This window comes from Micropterus salmoides, unplaced genomic scaffold, assembly GCF_014851395.1.
Source record: "Micropterus salmoides isolate LMB-PRFRI ecotype aquatic unplaced genomic scaffold, ASM1485139v1 Ms_hic_scaffold_11, whole genome shotgun sequence".
Lineage (NCBI taxonomy): Eukaryota > Metazoa > Chordata > Actinopteri > Centrarchiformes > Centrarchidae > Micropterus > Micropterus salmoides.
The window spans coordinates 29,472,226-29,486,557 of record NW_024040152.1 but is presented as its reverse complement, the minus strand read 5'-3'; the positions used below and the strand labels follow the sequence as shown (position 1 = coordinate 29,486,557).

Below are 14,332 nucleotides of genomic sequence, written 5' to 3'. Positions count from 1 at the left end.
AAGAAGAGGGGGAAAGGGGGGTACGATTCAATTTGTGCAGTTTGCGGTCCACCATGTTTAGGTGCCAGTTGTGTGCATCTCACACCAAATGTTGCCTGAGGACCTTGGCTCACAGATGGCTTGTCACATCTGTTGCAGATACTAGTGGAAGATCTCCACAAAAACACCCGTGGATGAATAATGAGCTCCCTTCATGCGCTGCCTGTATGTTCTCTATGAGCATTTAAAGGTTTAGTAACATTGGGAAAATACAGTTCTTTTATCAGCTGGGCTACTGACAAGTTTTAAAATGATCACTGCAAAAACTCTTGATGTCACAGTGATTATTCAATTTCTCACAAGTCCCAGTTCTCTTACCTACATGCATCACAAATACATTTTATGCAAATAGAGAAGTCACAGTGTTTAACCAGTCAAACTGAAAACGACAGACTGAACCAAGAGGAAAGCTCATAATGGGCTATTAGGAGATTTAACAAACCCGTCGCCTGTGTTCTCTCTTCAGTGTTCCTCACTGTCCAATTCTCAAATGCCACACACTTGGCAAAATAGAGCTCGTGATGTGGCTCAAGAGCTCTACCCCCTCTTCCGAATCCCAACCAAGCCCTCTCCGCCACCTTCACCCTCTACACCATCCAACACCCCCTCAACCACCACCACCTACTCCCCACCCCCCCACCCCTCCCTCGATAAGATCATCATCTGTCGCTAGACTCTAGGGTCTGTTCCTGCACTCCACAGATACTTGGCAGACCAATGAATGTCCCTTTGTGTGGAGAGATCCTCCTCAGATAGCACCCAAGATGCTCCACGCTGGCATCTGTTTGTTTTTTTTAGTTTTTTTTAGTTTTTTGTGTGTGTCCTGTCTTTCTTTTCTGTTATGGTGCAGAGGAATAGGGGACCTCATCTTTCCCTTCAATGGCATATGACTGAATACTAATGAGTTTCTCAGTGGCAGGGTGCCAGCCTGGTATGATTTAAAGAATAAATGGGTGTGGACAATTGACAGACAGCCACTCTAAAAGAGGTGAAAAACCACTTTCTACTTTTAAATAATACTTTTGGATAAAATGAATCACTCAACGTGCAATTGTCCCCAATTTTCCATTGAATCAATCAATCAATCGGATCTCCACTGGAATAATAAACAAAGATCTGTTGATGAAATGTTTGGCTGCACAGCATGAGTTTGGTATGATGTTTAAGTCTGTTTTGTAAGTTATACATTTTGAAAGGTAAAAAACACTACTGAACACTTTCTGAACAGGTTTTGAGTTTTAAGACTACTGAAATATTCATTCCCTTAATTCTTTGAAATGCAATAATAGATTTACATTTCACTGCAAATGTTTCTATTAATTCATATGAAGTGTAAGCCGGAATTTTCTTAATATAATTTCTGGCCCGGAGTAATGGTCCCTGCTAATGGTCAGAGATGACAAATGACATCATCAGCTTGCTACTGCAGATTAACATTTGTTAAAGCAATGGATCTGCTCAAGCTATTTTCAACATGAATTCTTCTCTAGCTAGTTCAAAGAACCAACCTAAAGGAAAAGAAACTGCCCACGGCAAAAAAACAACCTGACAGTGGTTATGGTTTACTTCACCTTTTCTCTAGTTATATTGAGCATATTAACAGTGAGGGCGACTGCTATGAGGAAACAAAGAACGACAAGAGAAGAGACAAGTGGGAAAATATGCTTGAGCTTCACACGGCAGATGATCCCTCTTGATATCACGCAGTACCTTTGAATCAAAGCAAATAAATGACTGCTGTTCAAAGTTCAATAACCAGTGCGTGGCAATTCTCAGATGTCTTACTGAATCCCAGTCATCTCCACTGACAGGCTGTGTTATAGAGCCAGCAAATGGGCTATAAATTAATATACCATGAGAGAGGCATATGGGGTGAAATGGAATGCACTATATCGGTTCAACAAAAGGTGCCAGATCTTTAAAGCAGTGATGTGATATGAAATTTTACAACTGAAGGAGAAATGTCGCAGAGCTTTGATAAGAAAGCGATGAACTTTCTCCCGCTTTCAACCAAACTGCTATTATCAGGTCCTAGTGAGCAAAATGCATCATTTATAAGCCCCAGCTCACACTATTATCTCTGAGAAAGGCGCTTGTCTTAAAACAGTGGAGGACCCCCACTACCAGCAGAACCACCCCGTCTCCTCCTCACCCACCTCTACCCCCCCAACCCGCCCTAACCCATCTAGATGTGGCTGCTTCTGGCCATGAACAGCGGGGAGAAAGTTGACCGTTTGCTGGAGAGCAAGTTTCCAGGCAACCACATGAGTTTGGCCATACTAGGAGGGGGAGTGTTTGAGAGGAAAAACAGGGCTGATTTGATAGAGGGATTCACCCCTTAAGGTCAGGCTTGTTTTCAGGCTGCCGAGGGCTTGGGGGGAAAGAGTTAAACAGGCCGAAACGATTAGGGCATTTTAGCTGTGACACTGCACATAGGCTGAGCAGGGGGTTGTGGAGTTTGTGGGGGTCCCTTGGATGGAGGACTCCACCCCCTTGCTGTTGAAGGATCCAACAATGCCTGCAAAAGCACAGCTAGAAATTCAGGTGTTTCAGACCCACTGCCAGACAAGAACATGTCCCCCCCTGATAATATTCAATGCTAATGTTTTGAAAATGCATGATTTTTGCAATATACATTTATATAATATAAGCAAATGTTCAACATATTTATTAGCTTTTTTGTGGAGAGTTAGATAAGAACAGTGATCCCAATCTTACATCTGCCCCCTTTTTCCCCCCAAATTCATAGCTACAGCTAGCAGCTGGATAACAACTGGAAAAATGAGGAAATAGCTAGCATTGGCCTTGCCCAAAACTAACAAAATTTGCTCATAACTGCCTCTTAAGCTTACTATTAAACTCATTATATTTTTGGTTAAATCACTAAAAAAAAAAGTTTTAAAACATCAGTGTGTCGTTTTGGGTACGTAGCAGACTATTTCTTGGCAGGAACTTGCTGAATCCTCCGCTGGTTGCCTGGCACTGGCTTCCAACACGTTTTTGTATGGATTTACCAAACATAATATAACATTAGCGTGCTTTAAAGGTGCTGGGAGGTGGATTTCATTACCTTTGAACAGAACTAGCTATTTCCTTGTTTCCAGTGCTAAGTGAACCTAACTGGCTGCTGCCTTATATTCAACAGGCAGATAAGAGAGTGGTATCAATCTCCTCATCTACCTCTCCGCCAGAGAGCAAACACTATTCCTTTAATGAAAAGGCAAAGCTTATTTGCAGGTCTGCAACAGGACTGTGACAAGTCAGACGCTACATGCCCATCCACCCCGACCTCCACGAAGTTACTTTTCACCTTACATAAACAGCGCACTACTTCCTGCGCTGGCAAGTGTGGAATCGTCCATTGTGCACATAATCCTAGGGATACTGAACTCACGACCCTCTTTGAATTTCAACGTCAGTAATTAAAGTCATAAAGAAATTAGAACATTTAGGTACAGCTGCAAAGGCACACTCACTCACTGACACACAAGAACTTCCTGTAGTACATTACCAACACGAAGACTGTTGTTTGGTGTCATTGAACAATTGAAATATACCAGCTGTCAAGCACTCTGTTTCATCAGAAGCCTGGTGAAGTCAGCAGCAGGCTCGCTGACAACAATCTCTGAGACATCCATCTTTAGAGGAGCACTGCAATTTCTATTGATAGCATGTAAAGGCAGACAGCAAAACTTAAAGAATGACAGTCCTCACACAGAGATATCACCGTATCGCCGACAACATCTAGAGGACACACACCACTCCTGCTGGAATTGGATTATTTTAAATGCTTTCCTTAAAATTTCAGAACCATTGAAAGGACATTACTCCATCTGAGTGTGTCAGGATGAATGAGGAATTGATGGTATGTGCAGTGGGAATGCATGCATTTGAAGACGGATGGATAACAAAGCTTCAGCTGCAAAAGGAACTTCTTATTTTGTCTGATTATAAATAAAGTGTGTAAAACACAGCATGACATTAAATTGTTATATTTGGGAGGAAATATCGGTAGAGATTGGTTTGAAAAATCCTTATATGACTGCGAAAAATCTAAACAAAGAACTTTTTAACAAGGAAAACACATAAACATTGCTACCTCCAAGTCTTGATGTTCTGCAGTTAATTCTAGACTATTTTTAAAGTACTCCTGAATCTCCTCCCAAGTCAATTACCAGGCTGCAACTTCCCTTGGGTAACGGGGAATTCTGTTTTTTCCTGGGTGACCTAGTTGTCTTTTGTGAGTAGGTTTTAGCCGTAGCAGTTTGACAGTCAACAGATAAGATGGATTAAGCTTTTTTTTTTTTCTCATCCAGTTTTGATGTGAACAGCGTAAAAGCGGGTTAAATCATTGAGTTTCAGGAGTATTTTTAAATGCCTGGAGATAGTGCGATAAAGGAGCTAAACCTAAGACTTGGGCCGGGAAGGTCAAGGTCGCGGCTTTGGAGAGCAGCTACCCGGTGACGGGGGCCAGCTCTCATCTCTCTCAGAGTGAGCTGAGCGCCGCAGCCGAGCCCACCTCTCATCACTCCCAGAAAAGATACACGAAAGGAGTGAAACAAAATCCAGCAAGAGCTCGACGGGCGGCATCAAAGAGCAGTGCACCCTTGCCTTGTGTGGGTGCCTGTGTGTGTGTGTAAGCAAGCATGTGTGCTAGGAGGGGGGTTGTTTAGTTCCTGCTTGCATTGCGTGCATGCATGAATGAGATGGGAGTGTGTATGTGCGTGCGTGCATTCCTGTGTGTACACTGTAAAATATCGTTCCTCCATGAGCAACTAGCTCCATAATTATGTTTTGATTATTTGCGAGGACTAAAATAAAACAGCAATTAATCTGTTGATGTAAGACAGAAAATAGAAGTACGACGTACATATTAAACATCCCAGTTTACAGAGCGATGCAACATTAAAATAAAATCACATTTTGAGAATATAATTTGTACAACCCCCCACCACCACCAACACCACCACCTCCCCTTCCCACCTCCCCCAAACCTGATCTGAGGCGTGCTTAACATGCGCATATGAGCTGACAGCCGTACAATCATGTGACGCTGCTCAGCCAATCCTGAATTCATTTGAATTTTTAAGCCGCGCCGTGATGAAGCCTCTTGAGCATAAGAAAAGGTGAAGGGGCGACTGAAATAACAAACAAATCAGAATGCTACACCAGGTAAAAATGCTGCGTGTCACATGTTTGTTTATCACATGTCACATCGGGCCAACACTGAGAGGTTTTTGGTAGAAACATTTCTGAGGGGACATATTTAGACACATTTTGTGGACGTCTATTCCCCCACTGCTCCTCATGTCGGTGACAGGGGAGAGTAATCCTATACACAGGCTGCTATTGTGAAATGAGAAACTAGCCTCCTTCACTGCCAGAGACCAGATGCACCTCTCCCTCTCTCTCTCTCTCTGTCCTAATCTGTAAACGACTTAAAGGAGCCTTATCTCCGGGCTCTTCTGCTTCATTTCATGCTTGATTTACTTTAATTTGTCTGATAGGGCACAAGGATTTGGAAATGGCCCATCTTTCGGTGGAAAATGTTCTGATTTTTCTCCGGCATTGTTATGTGGAGGTTTTTGACTTTTCTCTCCCCCTCTCTCCCTCTCTCCCTCCTCTTTCTCTTTCCTCCATCTCCATCTCTTTCCCACTCTCCCTCTTCCTCCCTCTCTCCCGCCCTCTCTCTTTCTTTCTCCATCATCTCTCCTTTTTTTCTTTTAGAGGGAGGAGGTGGGGGGGGATCTTGCTCCAGTGCAACAGTCTGTTTGAGTGCATTTAGATTCGAGCTAACACAGCAGAAACAAGTTTTCCATGAGGTGTGATTCTGTGATGGGCGACGGCGACACTGGAGTCGTGTTTGCCTTTCAGATCCACATTGGGCGCAGAGCAGCCGAGTGCTTCAAACCACAAAGATCTTATGTTTAAGTTAAGAGGCGACTGGCCCTCCAGTTTAGCAAGTGGGTGAGCGGCTGGTGCTGATAAAGTTGCTCTACAATGAGGGACAGGGACAAGCGACATGTCTACAGATGCCTCGAGTTCTTTTTCTGCTGGCGGAACTCAAGTACTTGCATGGCTGTCTGGCTGCTCCCATCACCAAGACATTTTCCCCACTTCTATTTAGTGACTGAATGACAGTAGAGGCAGTGAGCTATGATTAGAGAAGCCCATATCTTACCAGATCCTGAATAATCTCCATCCCCTCCCACCAATGAGCAAGGCACAGAGGCGGCACAAAAAGCCAGAGAAAAAGAGACGAGGAGAATGGGCAGAGCTATCCTGTGTGTACAGAGATGTCATATAGTTCCACTGTGTCCTCTACACACTCACTGTGGCCACTCAGAGGCAAAGGAAAAATTCATTCAACCGGAGTCAGTCTGACTAATCTGAGTAGCGGCAGTCACAATCAAGGAGTATTTAACGTTCACATCTGTGGTGAGAAAAAGGAATGATAAAAAGAAACCACATGAATTGGAGGTCTGGATTAAACAATTAAAGTATTTCTCAACTGCTAGCAATGTGTGATTTCAATTTCCCACACAAACTGACATGAAACGTCACTAACCACACCTCTAAACACAATGTGCATAAATACATGGCTAACTACACACACACACACACACACACACAGAGGAAGAAACAGGGAGACCATTGAAATTCATCTCACAGCCTGAATTTACTTAACTGCGGGTCTGTGCGCGGTGATAAACGGAGTGATGATCCGGCAACACGTCTTTATCCATGCTTTGCTTTAATTAACGGCGGCTTGTTTGTTGAAAAGATGATTAATATGCCAATGAAAATTGCATAATTGAATACCACAACACCCGCACAATCAGGGAGGAACATGCCATTTTTTATTAACTTTTTATTATCATTATTATTACCATTATTTGGTATTTTAATTCACTTGACAAGTGGGCCCCACCCCCCACCACCCCTAAACAGACAAAAAAAAAAAAGGGAGGTGGAATTGGCGTGACCAGCGGGCCAAGCTGGGCCCAGCTGTTCATCACCAGTGAGAGGTCTTCACAGGCAGGGGCACTGTTCTGATATCAATACCTATCAGTGTGAAGGCTGCACATGGGTGTGTGTGTGTGTGTGTGTGTGTGTGTGTGAGAGAGAGGGAAAGAGTACGAGGTTGGGGTTTTGGGAAAGATATTGCTCGGATGGGACTGAGTGCATTCCAATGGCCAAATCATAATGTGAGGAAAGTAAACTCCATGTCAGTAAAAAGTCATGCATATGAAACTATGCACTATCTGAATCACTGTCATCCTTCATTTTGCAAAAAAAAACTTGCAAAGTAATGCATGCAAAAGAACTACAAACCAAAATCCCTCAAATATACTTTGTAGTTTCATTTGAAAAAGGCCAAGAGAAATGAAAACTTCCACACATGGAGTATGTTTCAGTTGAGCAATCCAGAGTTTACCCAGCATTATATCCCCTAGCACTGCTTGCACGAGTGTCTCCATGTTAATGCTAAATACACATATCCAATATTCAACCAATTACAATGATACCTCTTAGAAAAACGTGTGCAGCTACAGTGCCCGGGAGGGTAAGCATTGCAGAACAAACATATTCAGAGAGCTAAAGAAAGACGCGATGGGTGTCACGTCCCCGGGGGCAGGAACATCACCACCAGCCGTGCTTTAAGTCAGCTTCATATTTAGCAACAGCTCTCGTTTTCTTCTGAATTCTTTGGGCTTGTTATTGTGAAATAGTAATCGCAGTGAAAAGATTGCATTGTAAGTGGACACAAATTCAGTTGAAATCCGGACAAAATGGTTGGAAGTGAATTATCTTATTAAGGGCATTCTTGGTGTGCCACATCCCACGTATCCACACAAAACTACTGAATATAGTGACATCTTCCTCAGATGATAAGAGCAGTGATTGCATTTTGCCCTATTTTAGATTATATAACTAACAACCATGAAGTTCCTTCATAAAGCCTCTTAGTATAGCGGATCAGCGACTAAATTTGCATCAAGGCAATGCAGCATAGGAGTACAGTGATTTTTCTAATCTCTTGTTGCATATTTCATCATTATAATCACACATTGTGAATTTGTGAAACTGTGTGTGAGTGCAGTGTCTTCTCTGCACACAGGTGATGCATATAGTATTAAGCCTTCATCAGCAATCTCTTAAGAAATAAATGTATTTGGGAAAAGGCGGACAATGTTTACACACAGCACTTTGATTGCAATTTAATTTTACATCACTCAGGGCCCAGAACTCACAGAGAAGCTGATGATGGACTTTCATCACCAGTATCAGCAATCTCAGTGTCATTCATGTTTTGTGAGACTTGTCAGAAGACTTTGAATAAACCCCTGGAGGAGCGAGATAAAACCTTCCTTTTCTGAGAGAGAATTGCCATGATGCACGTCCAAATTTCTTGATTACAAGACGAGGGGGGAGGAAAAAATAAAACCTTGAATGAAAGCCTGCGCTGAAAGTTTTCAGTTTGCTGATATAACAGTCAAGTGTGTCTATAAGTCTACTTAAAACGCTTAGGTATCAGTGGAGACAGCTGCGACACCCTCGTCTTATGATTCTGTCGAGACAGTACACTATCAAACCTTTCATACCGTTCCCAAGCTACATTTCCGGTGACAAAAGCTTTGCGAAAGCCTCCTGAAGGATTCATCTATATCCTAATATTTCCAATCCAATTTAACTGGAGCAGCCGGAGTGGTCTGAGCACTAGTTTACCAATCTTTGCTTTCCAAGACTGTGTGTGCTGAAGGCTTGAGGGGTTCAATCAATGGCGCTTTGATCTCGGCTGGAACCATAATTATTTAACATTGTTACAAGGATTTCTCTAATCCATCCTACCATTAAATCCCTTTTACACCCTCATCTTCTGCAGCCTAATCTGCATCTGGGTGCTCCGTTTGTCTCTCTCTCTCATTTCGGCTCGCCCCTCCTTTCTTGACGACACCCTGACTTTATAATGGACTTGGGTGCTGAGTTAGAAAATGCCTTGTTTACTGAGAGCAACCTGGGTGAACTGAACAAATGGAATGTCGCTGTGCAAGAATTTAAAAGTTTTTCGCACTATTTGTAATGGAGTTTGGGTCAGTTTACATTCAGTTAAAATGTTGAAATGCTTCTGCAACTCAAATGCAAAACTATGAACATTATGAGCTGTTGATTGCAATGATGTAGCGTTTACCTGTTTTTCCTCTAGAACAAGAAGTTTCTTTTGAGGAACTGTGGGAATTTCAAAGTTCATGTGACTGATGCCCAAATGGTTTAATCCCATCTGTTTATTTTTGGTGATCATTTTGACTCCCAACAAAAAGGGCCCACTGTCCTTTTTCAAATATTTGCGTGTCTGTGTTTCACCACGATATAAATAGCAGCACGGGCGACCGCAAACATTTGTTGAGGCACCTGCCACAGTATCGTGGCCATCTGGTCCTCCAATTCTCCTAGCATGACATATGTGCATTAAACCTGAAACGGCTATTGTTTTTTTTCTTTTTCTTCTGGAGACTGGAAGAAGACGGATCGGGCCACAGACCCTTCTGGGTTGGCTGGAGTCAAAAATGAGACTCGAGAGTTTTTACATCTGAGTGAAGCTGCGTTTTCAGTGTGTGCATGTTTGATGTCTTGAAAGGGGAAGAAGGGAGGTGGATGAAAATGGATATTACTTTTAAGGTGGTGGTGGTGGTGGTGGTAGTGGGGGGGGGGTTCTCTTTGCTTGTGCTCCATTTGTGTCTGACCGTCAGGTAGATTCTCAGATGGCCACTCCTTCAGCTGACCCCTGCCTCGCCCTGGCCGATGCCCAGCTGGCACCAGGAGCGGAGCAAGCTGGGCCATGCCGGCCGTCAGGGACAGCCAAGAGGAGAGATTTGTGGACAAGGTGATCACATGGCTTCTGTTACCTCTCTGTCACACTCATCGCCTCCTTCTGTATCTCCTCCTTTGCTGTGTGCCTTATTTTACGTGCATTTGCTGCATTATCTTAGATCCTGATGTCACCACTTTGTATGATGCAAAGGCAGTGATATACAGTCACTTGACATAGGATATAGAATGTTAGCTGCAATCTGACAGCTACATAAGTCCCGCTACAAAGTACGTTTATCAAAATGTTACTGTCTTTTTATTAGTACTGATATTATTGCAATTTCATTCAAAATGTCATTTTACATGTTGTGTCTGTAGTTGTATGAGTTGAAGAGGCTCCAAACTCAAGTTGAAATAACCTAATAACCCCAATGATGTCATCAGTGTCCTCCCACAGGCAAAAAAGACATTATACAACTGCTTAACAGGTGAATGGCCGTGATGAGTAAACTGAACTTGTTGTGTAAAATCGGTGGAGTGTCCCTTTCATAATGTTGTGTTCTGCAAAGACCTAGACACATTACCAGTTGGGTGGATAATAAAGCTGTATTGTACTGTATTCTATACCTATCTGGCAAATACTGCTACCAAGAAATACATTACACTGAATTCAAGTTAAGGGCTTCACAAGAAGTGTAGTGTTTCCCAGTTATATGTGTAACAAGCCAAACTTCATCATAGCTGAGGTGGACAACACAGACTGGAAAATATGCAATGTCTTTAAAGGCCAGTAGACCACTAATACTGCTTCATATATTCATTAGTCCATAAAAGTTCATAAATGTAGATTAACATATGTATGACTAAATACCATACTGAAACAAATGGTATTTTACAGGCTTAACACTTTTAGAGGAAATGGCCGAGATCCCAATTACAGCGCTCTTAACGAACCCTGGATTTTCATGACTTTCATAACTGGGTGTAGTTTACACGAGCAAGCATTTAGATAAGGCTGAGAATAAGTTCATTAGCAGAGTTAGCTAGCTAACACACACCATTCCCAATTAGCCAAAGGGAGAGAGAGAACAAGAGAATGAGAGAGTCAGATTCCTATCACCGCTAGTCCATGAAAATGAATAGAATAGCATGACACGCTATCTCCCAAATCAGCGGCTGATTGCGAAACATCCGTGACGAGAAATGAACATGAGACAGAAGATCAGTGTGCAGATTTGCTTAAGGACATACTTGTAGAGACGAGGGGAGAGAAAGGGAACTCGCTGGGTGTTCCACATCAGAGACCCAGCACTCTGAACAGCGAGGCAGCTATCAGATTAATAGTGAGTCATTCTGTGCGGTTCTCTGCTGTTCCAGACAGAAAGACAATCAGAGAACACGGGGCAATCGCGGACAGCACTTGACATGAGTTACTAAAGTGGAGATGAAATGCAGGGACAAAAAAAAGTTCAATTAAAGGATGTAGATTGTAAAGGCTTTTGTTGTTACTCAGCAAAAGGGAAACGGTATGGAGGTGCTTCAATAGAATCACCAAAGCAGGTGGGCATGTTCTGAGTTAGCCCACCTCATTAAAAGGCTTCACTCTCTTTTTATGTAACGGCCATTACACATCCTATTCAGATGCCCACGTGCAGTGATTAAAAATTATCTGTTGGTGATCATAATCACACCTGCTTAAACTTAAGCCAAAGAATAACAAAGAACTTTTGAATGCTGAACTATCTGAACATTTACAAAGAGATTAAAGGGTAGACAGTCTCAAGCTAAATAAATTTGCTTTTAATCGCTTTGAACAGGAAGTCATGTCATTTCAAATGTTCCTATCTGATTGTCTGATTCCCCTCTTTATTCAAATTATAACATGCCCATCTGACTTTTCCAGCACAATGGGAAAAATTAAAAAGGGAAATGACCTTTCATGGCAGCCATGATGGGGGAGTGAATGGCATTATTATGCGCCAAGATTAATTTCTGCCCACTCTACGCTGCCCATTGAGAAAACAGAGGGGCACGGCTGCCTCAATGTAAGTCACTTACTAATTGGCTGGCATGTCATAGAGATGTTGAGAATTTTGCATTGGTGGTAACATGTTGATTCGAAACAGTAGACTTTTGCTTTTTCTTTGATAATCCTGGCTTGATCGTATACAGTACATGTATAAAAGCATGTTTCTGTTCATGTGTAAGTGGAATGCAGCCATGTGCTAAGTGCCCTTTTATAGCAGAGATTAGGACACAGTGTTGAAGTCTTCAGACTGGATGTCACTTGATAACTCGGAACCACTCAGGCTGTGGTTTAGTAAAACATAAAATGGACATGGTGTCTCAGATCACCTCTTCTGCAGTTCAGCCATCCTCACTTTCCAAACACTTTCCTCCCATAAAACTCAAGTCTCCCTCCTCTCTCTCTGTTGCCTGTCCAGCAGTGTGTTTCTGAGCCTCTAATTCTCATTCTGATGGCTAAGTAGAAGGGGGAAGGATAATTACAGTCAGTCATACATCTAGTCATGCTACATCCATCCCTCCTTTTCAAAGCAGTATTTTTAAGCTCAGCATTTTCTCTCCAAAAAGGGCCTTTTTCCGCATGTGATGCCTTCTTTTTGTCATGGCCCCCATAGTTCTGAGCTGACCCCCTCAGCCCTGTCTCCTGACTGATCACAGTGATGGTTTATTACTGTCGTCCCAGCGTTCTTATCTTTAGCCAGCAATGCTCATTTCCTTCCCCAGATTTAAATGCAAATGTGAAATTTAATGATAAATGCATTATCTGATAGGTGCGATAACACTGATTCACTGTCAGTATAAAATACACACCCCGGGGGGCTGTGAGCTAGCAAGCACAACTTGCCCAAATCCACTTTTTTCCCTCTCTCTCCTCTTTTCTCTCTCTCTCTCTCTTTTTTTTTTTTTTTTTTACAAATGCATGTACCTGCAATAAATTCTTGAGGTCATTTTATGTATTAAAAGGAATCATATTTTGTGTGTTCAGCAGTGTGGGTGCAGGCTATTGCTGCACAACTATCTTGTTCAATGTATTATCCATCACTTTGATGAAGTTACTTTTAGCAAAGGGGCAAAACAAGATAGAAAATGTGTTCCTACATCTGCATCTGCATTATAGGCTTATTTAAAAAAAAACAAGCAATTTTTGGTAAGTGAAGGTACTGTTGACTGAACAGTGGGTGCATCAGTTAATGCAACTTGTTAAACTATAGATGGACTTATTTGTCCATCTATAGTTGCTGTACAAGATGTAATGCTTTCTTACTTTGAATCAGAAGTATATACTTTCTATTCAATGACAAAATCTTTACCTTACCTCAAACTATGTAGCATGCATTGCAGTACAGTTACACAAACTTTCTCAGATGGAAAGTATCTCAGAAAAGTGATATGAAGGCTTTTCTTACTTGGACCGTCCCATTCATCTGGCCCCACGGCAGTATGCCTGGTCTTCTCCCCCTGCCCGTCCATCTCCGTCTCTCCTGCTTCTCGGTTGCCATCTTCCCCTCCTGCATGGTGAAAAAATTCCCATAAAACACACAATGACACAAAGGTAGTGGCACTCAATCCAATTTTAATGCTCAGACACCTAATTAAATTAAGTACTGCATTATGGACTATGCCGCCCTTCGAAAGGGTAAATTCTTAGGACTTTGGATATTATCCCAGAAAAAATCATTTAGTTTTATGTTACTCTTTCCTGTAATATTTGCATGTGTCACCATCTGAACTCATTTCACCCACTCTTATTGTGTTCGACAATGTATTTTTGTGTATATATGTATATTTGCTGTGAGCTCACCAGGTCCAGCTGCATACTTTCATGTAAAAGAAGTTCCCATGAGTGCTTGCAGGAACAGGAGGAAGCCCCATGGAACAGGAAGGAAAGCAATGTGCGGGAGAGAGGTGGCTATTTATTACTGTTTGATCTATTGTGGAGCTGGCTAGAATGTGTGTTATAGGATGTAGGGCTGATTTACAGTCTTGGGGTTCACGCAGACCATGCTAAGGGATATTTGGGTATCGCTCTCCAAGGTGTAAGTGCTTAAAGACCTTATTAAACAGATTCCACCTCTGAGTATGCAGCGGTAACACTGACGGGAACGGCTTGTTGAGCGCTCTTAGATGCACTTACTATAAGAAAATCTATCTTTGCATGTAAGTAAGCACAGTTTGTACTCAAAGTTTATAGGCACATAAATCAGTGCTTAGTAGGTGCCCCTAGTGTGGTGCTCTGAATAAATCCAATGTGGCTGACACAGTGGTTGCACAGTGTCTCTCCAAACACGGGCAAGTAAGAGCAAACCTGCTCGGGGCATGTGGCGGCAGTTGATAGTTTGTGGAGGAACATTTCTCTCACTTTTGTCACCATATCGTTTTCATCCCTTTGATGTTTTAAACCCAATAGTGAACGGTCAAGGACAGGCCTGGATTACTACAATGGATTACTACATTT

General features: G+C 42.3%; 1 protein-coding gene across 2 annotated transcripts in view; it reads right to left on the bottom strand.

The window, feature by feature from the left end:
- Positions 1-14,332, bottom strand: part of zfpm2a (zinc finger protein, FOG family member 2a) — a 115,275-nt gene that overhangs the window by 62,974 nt on the left and 37,969 nt on the right. For both annotated transcript variants that reach the window (XM_038712182.1, XM_038712183.1), the window contains exon 3: positions 13,284-13,385. In XM_038712182.1, the coding sequence (XP_038568110.1) occupies positions 13,284-13,385 (102 nt within the window). The remainder of the gene's footprint in view (positions 1-13,283; positions 13,386-14,332) is intronic.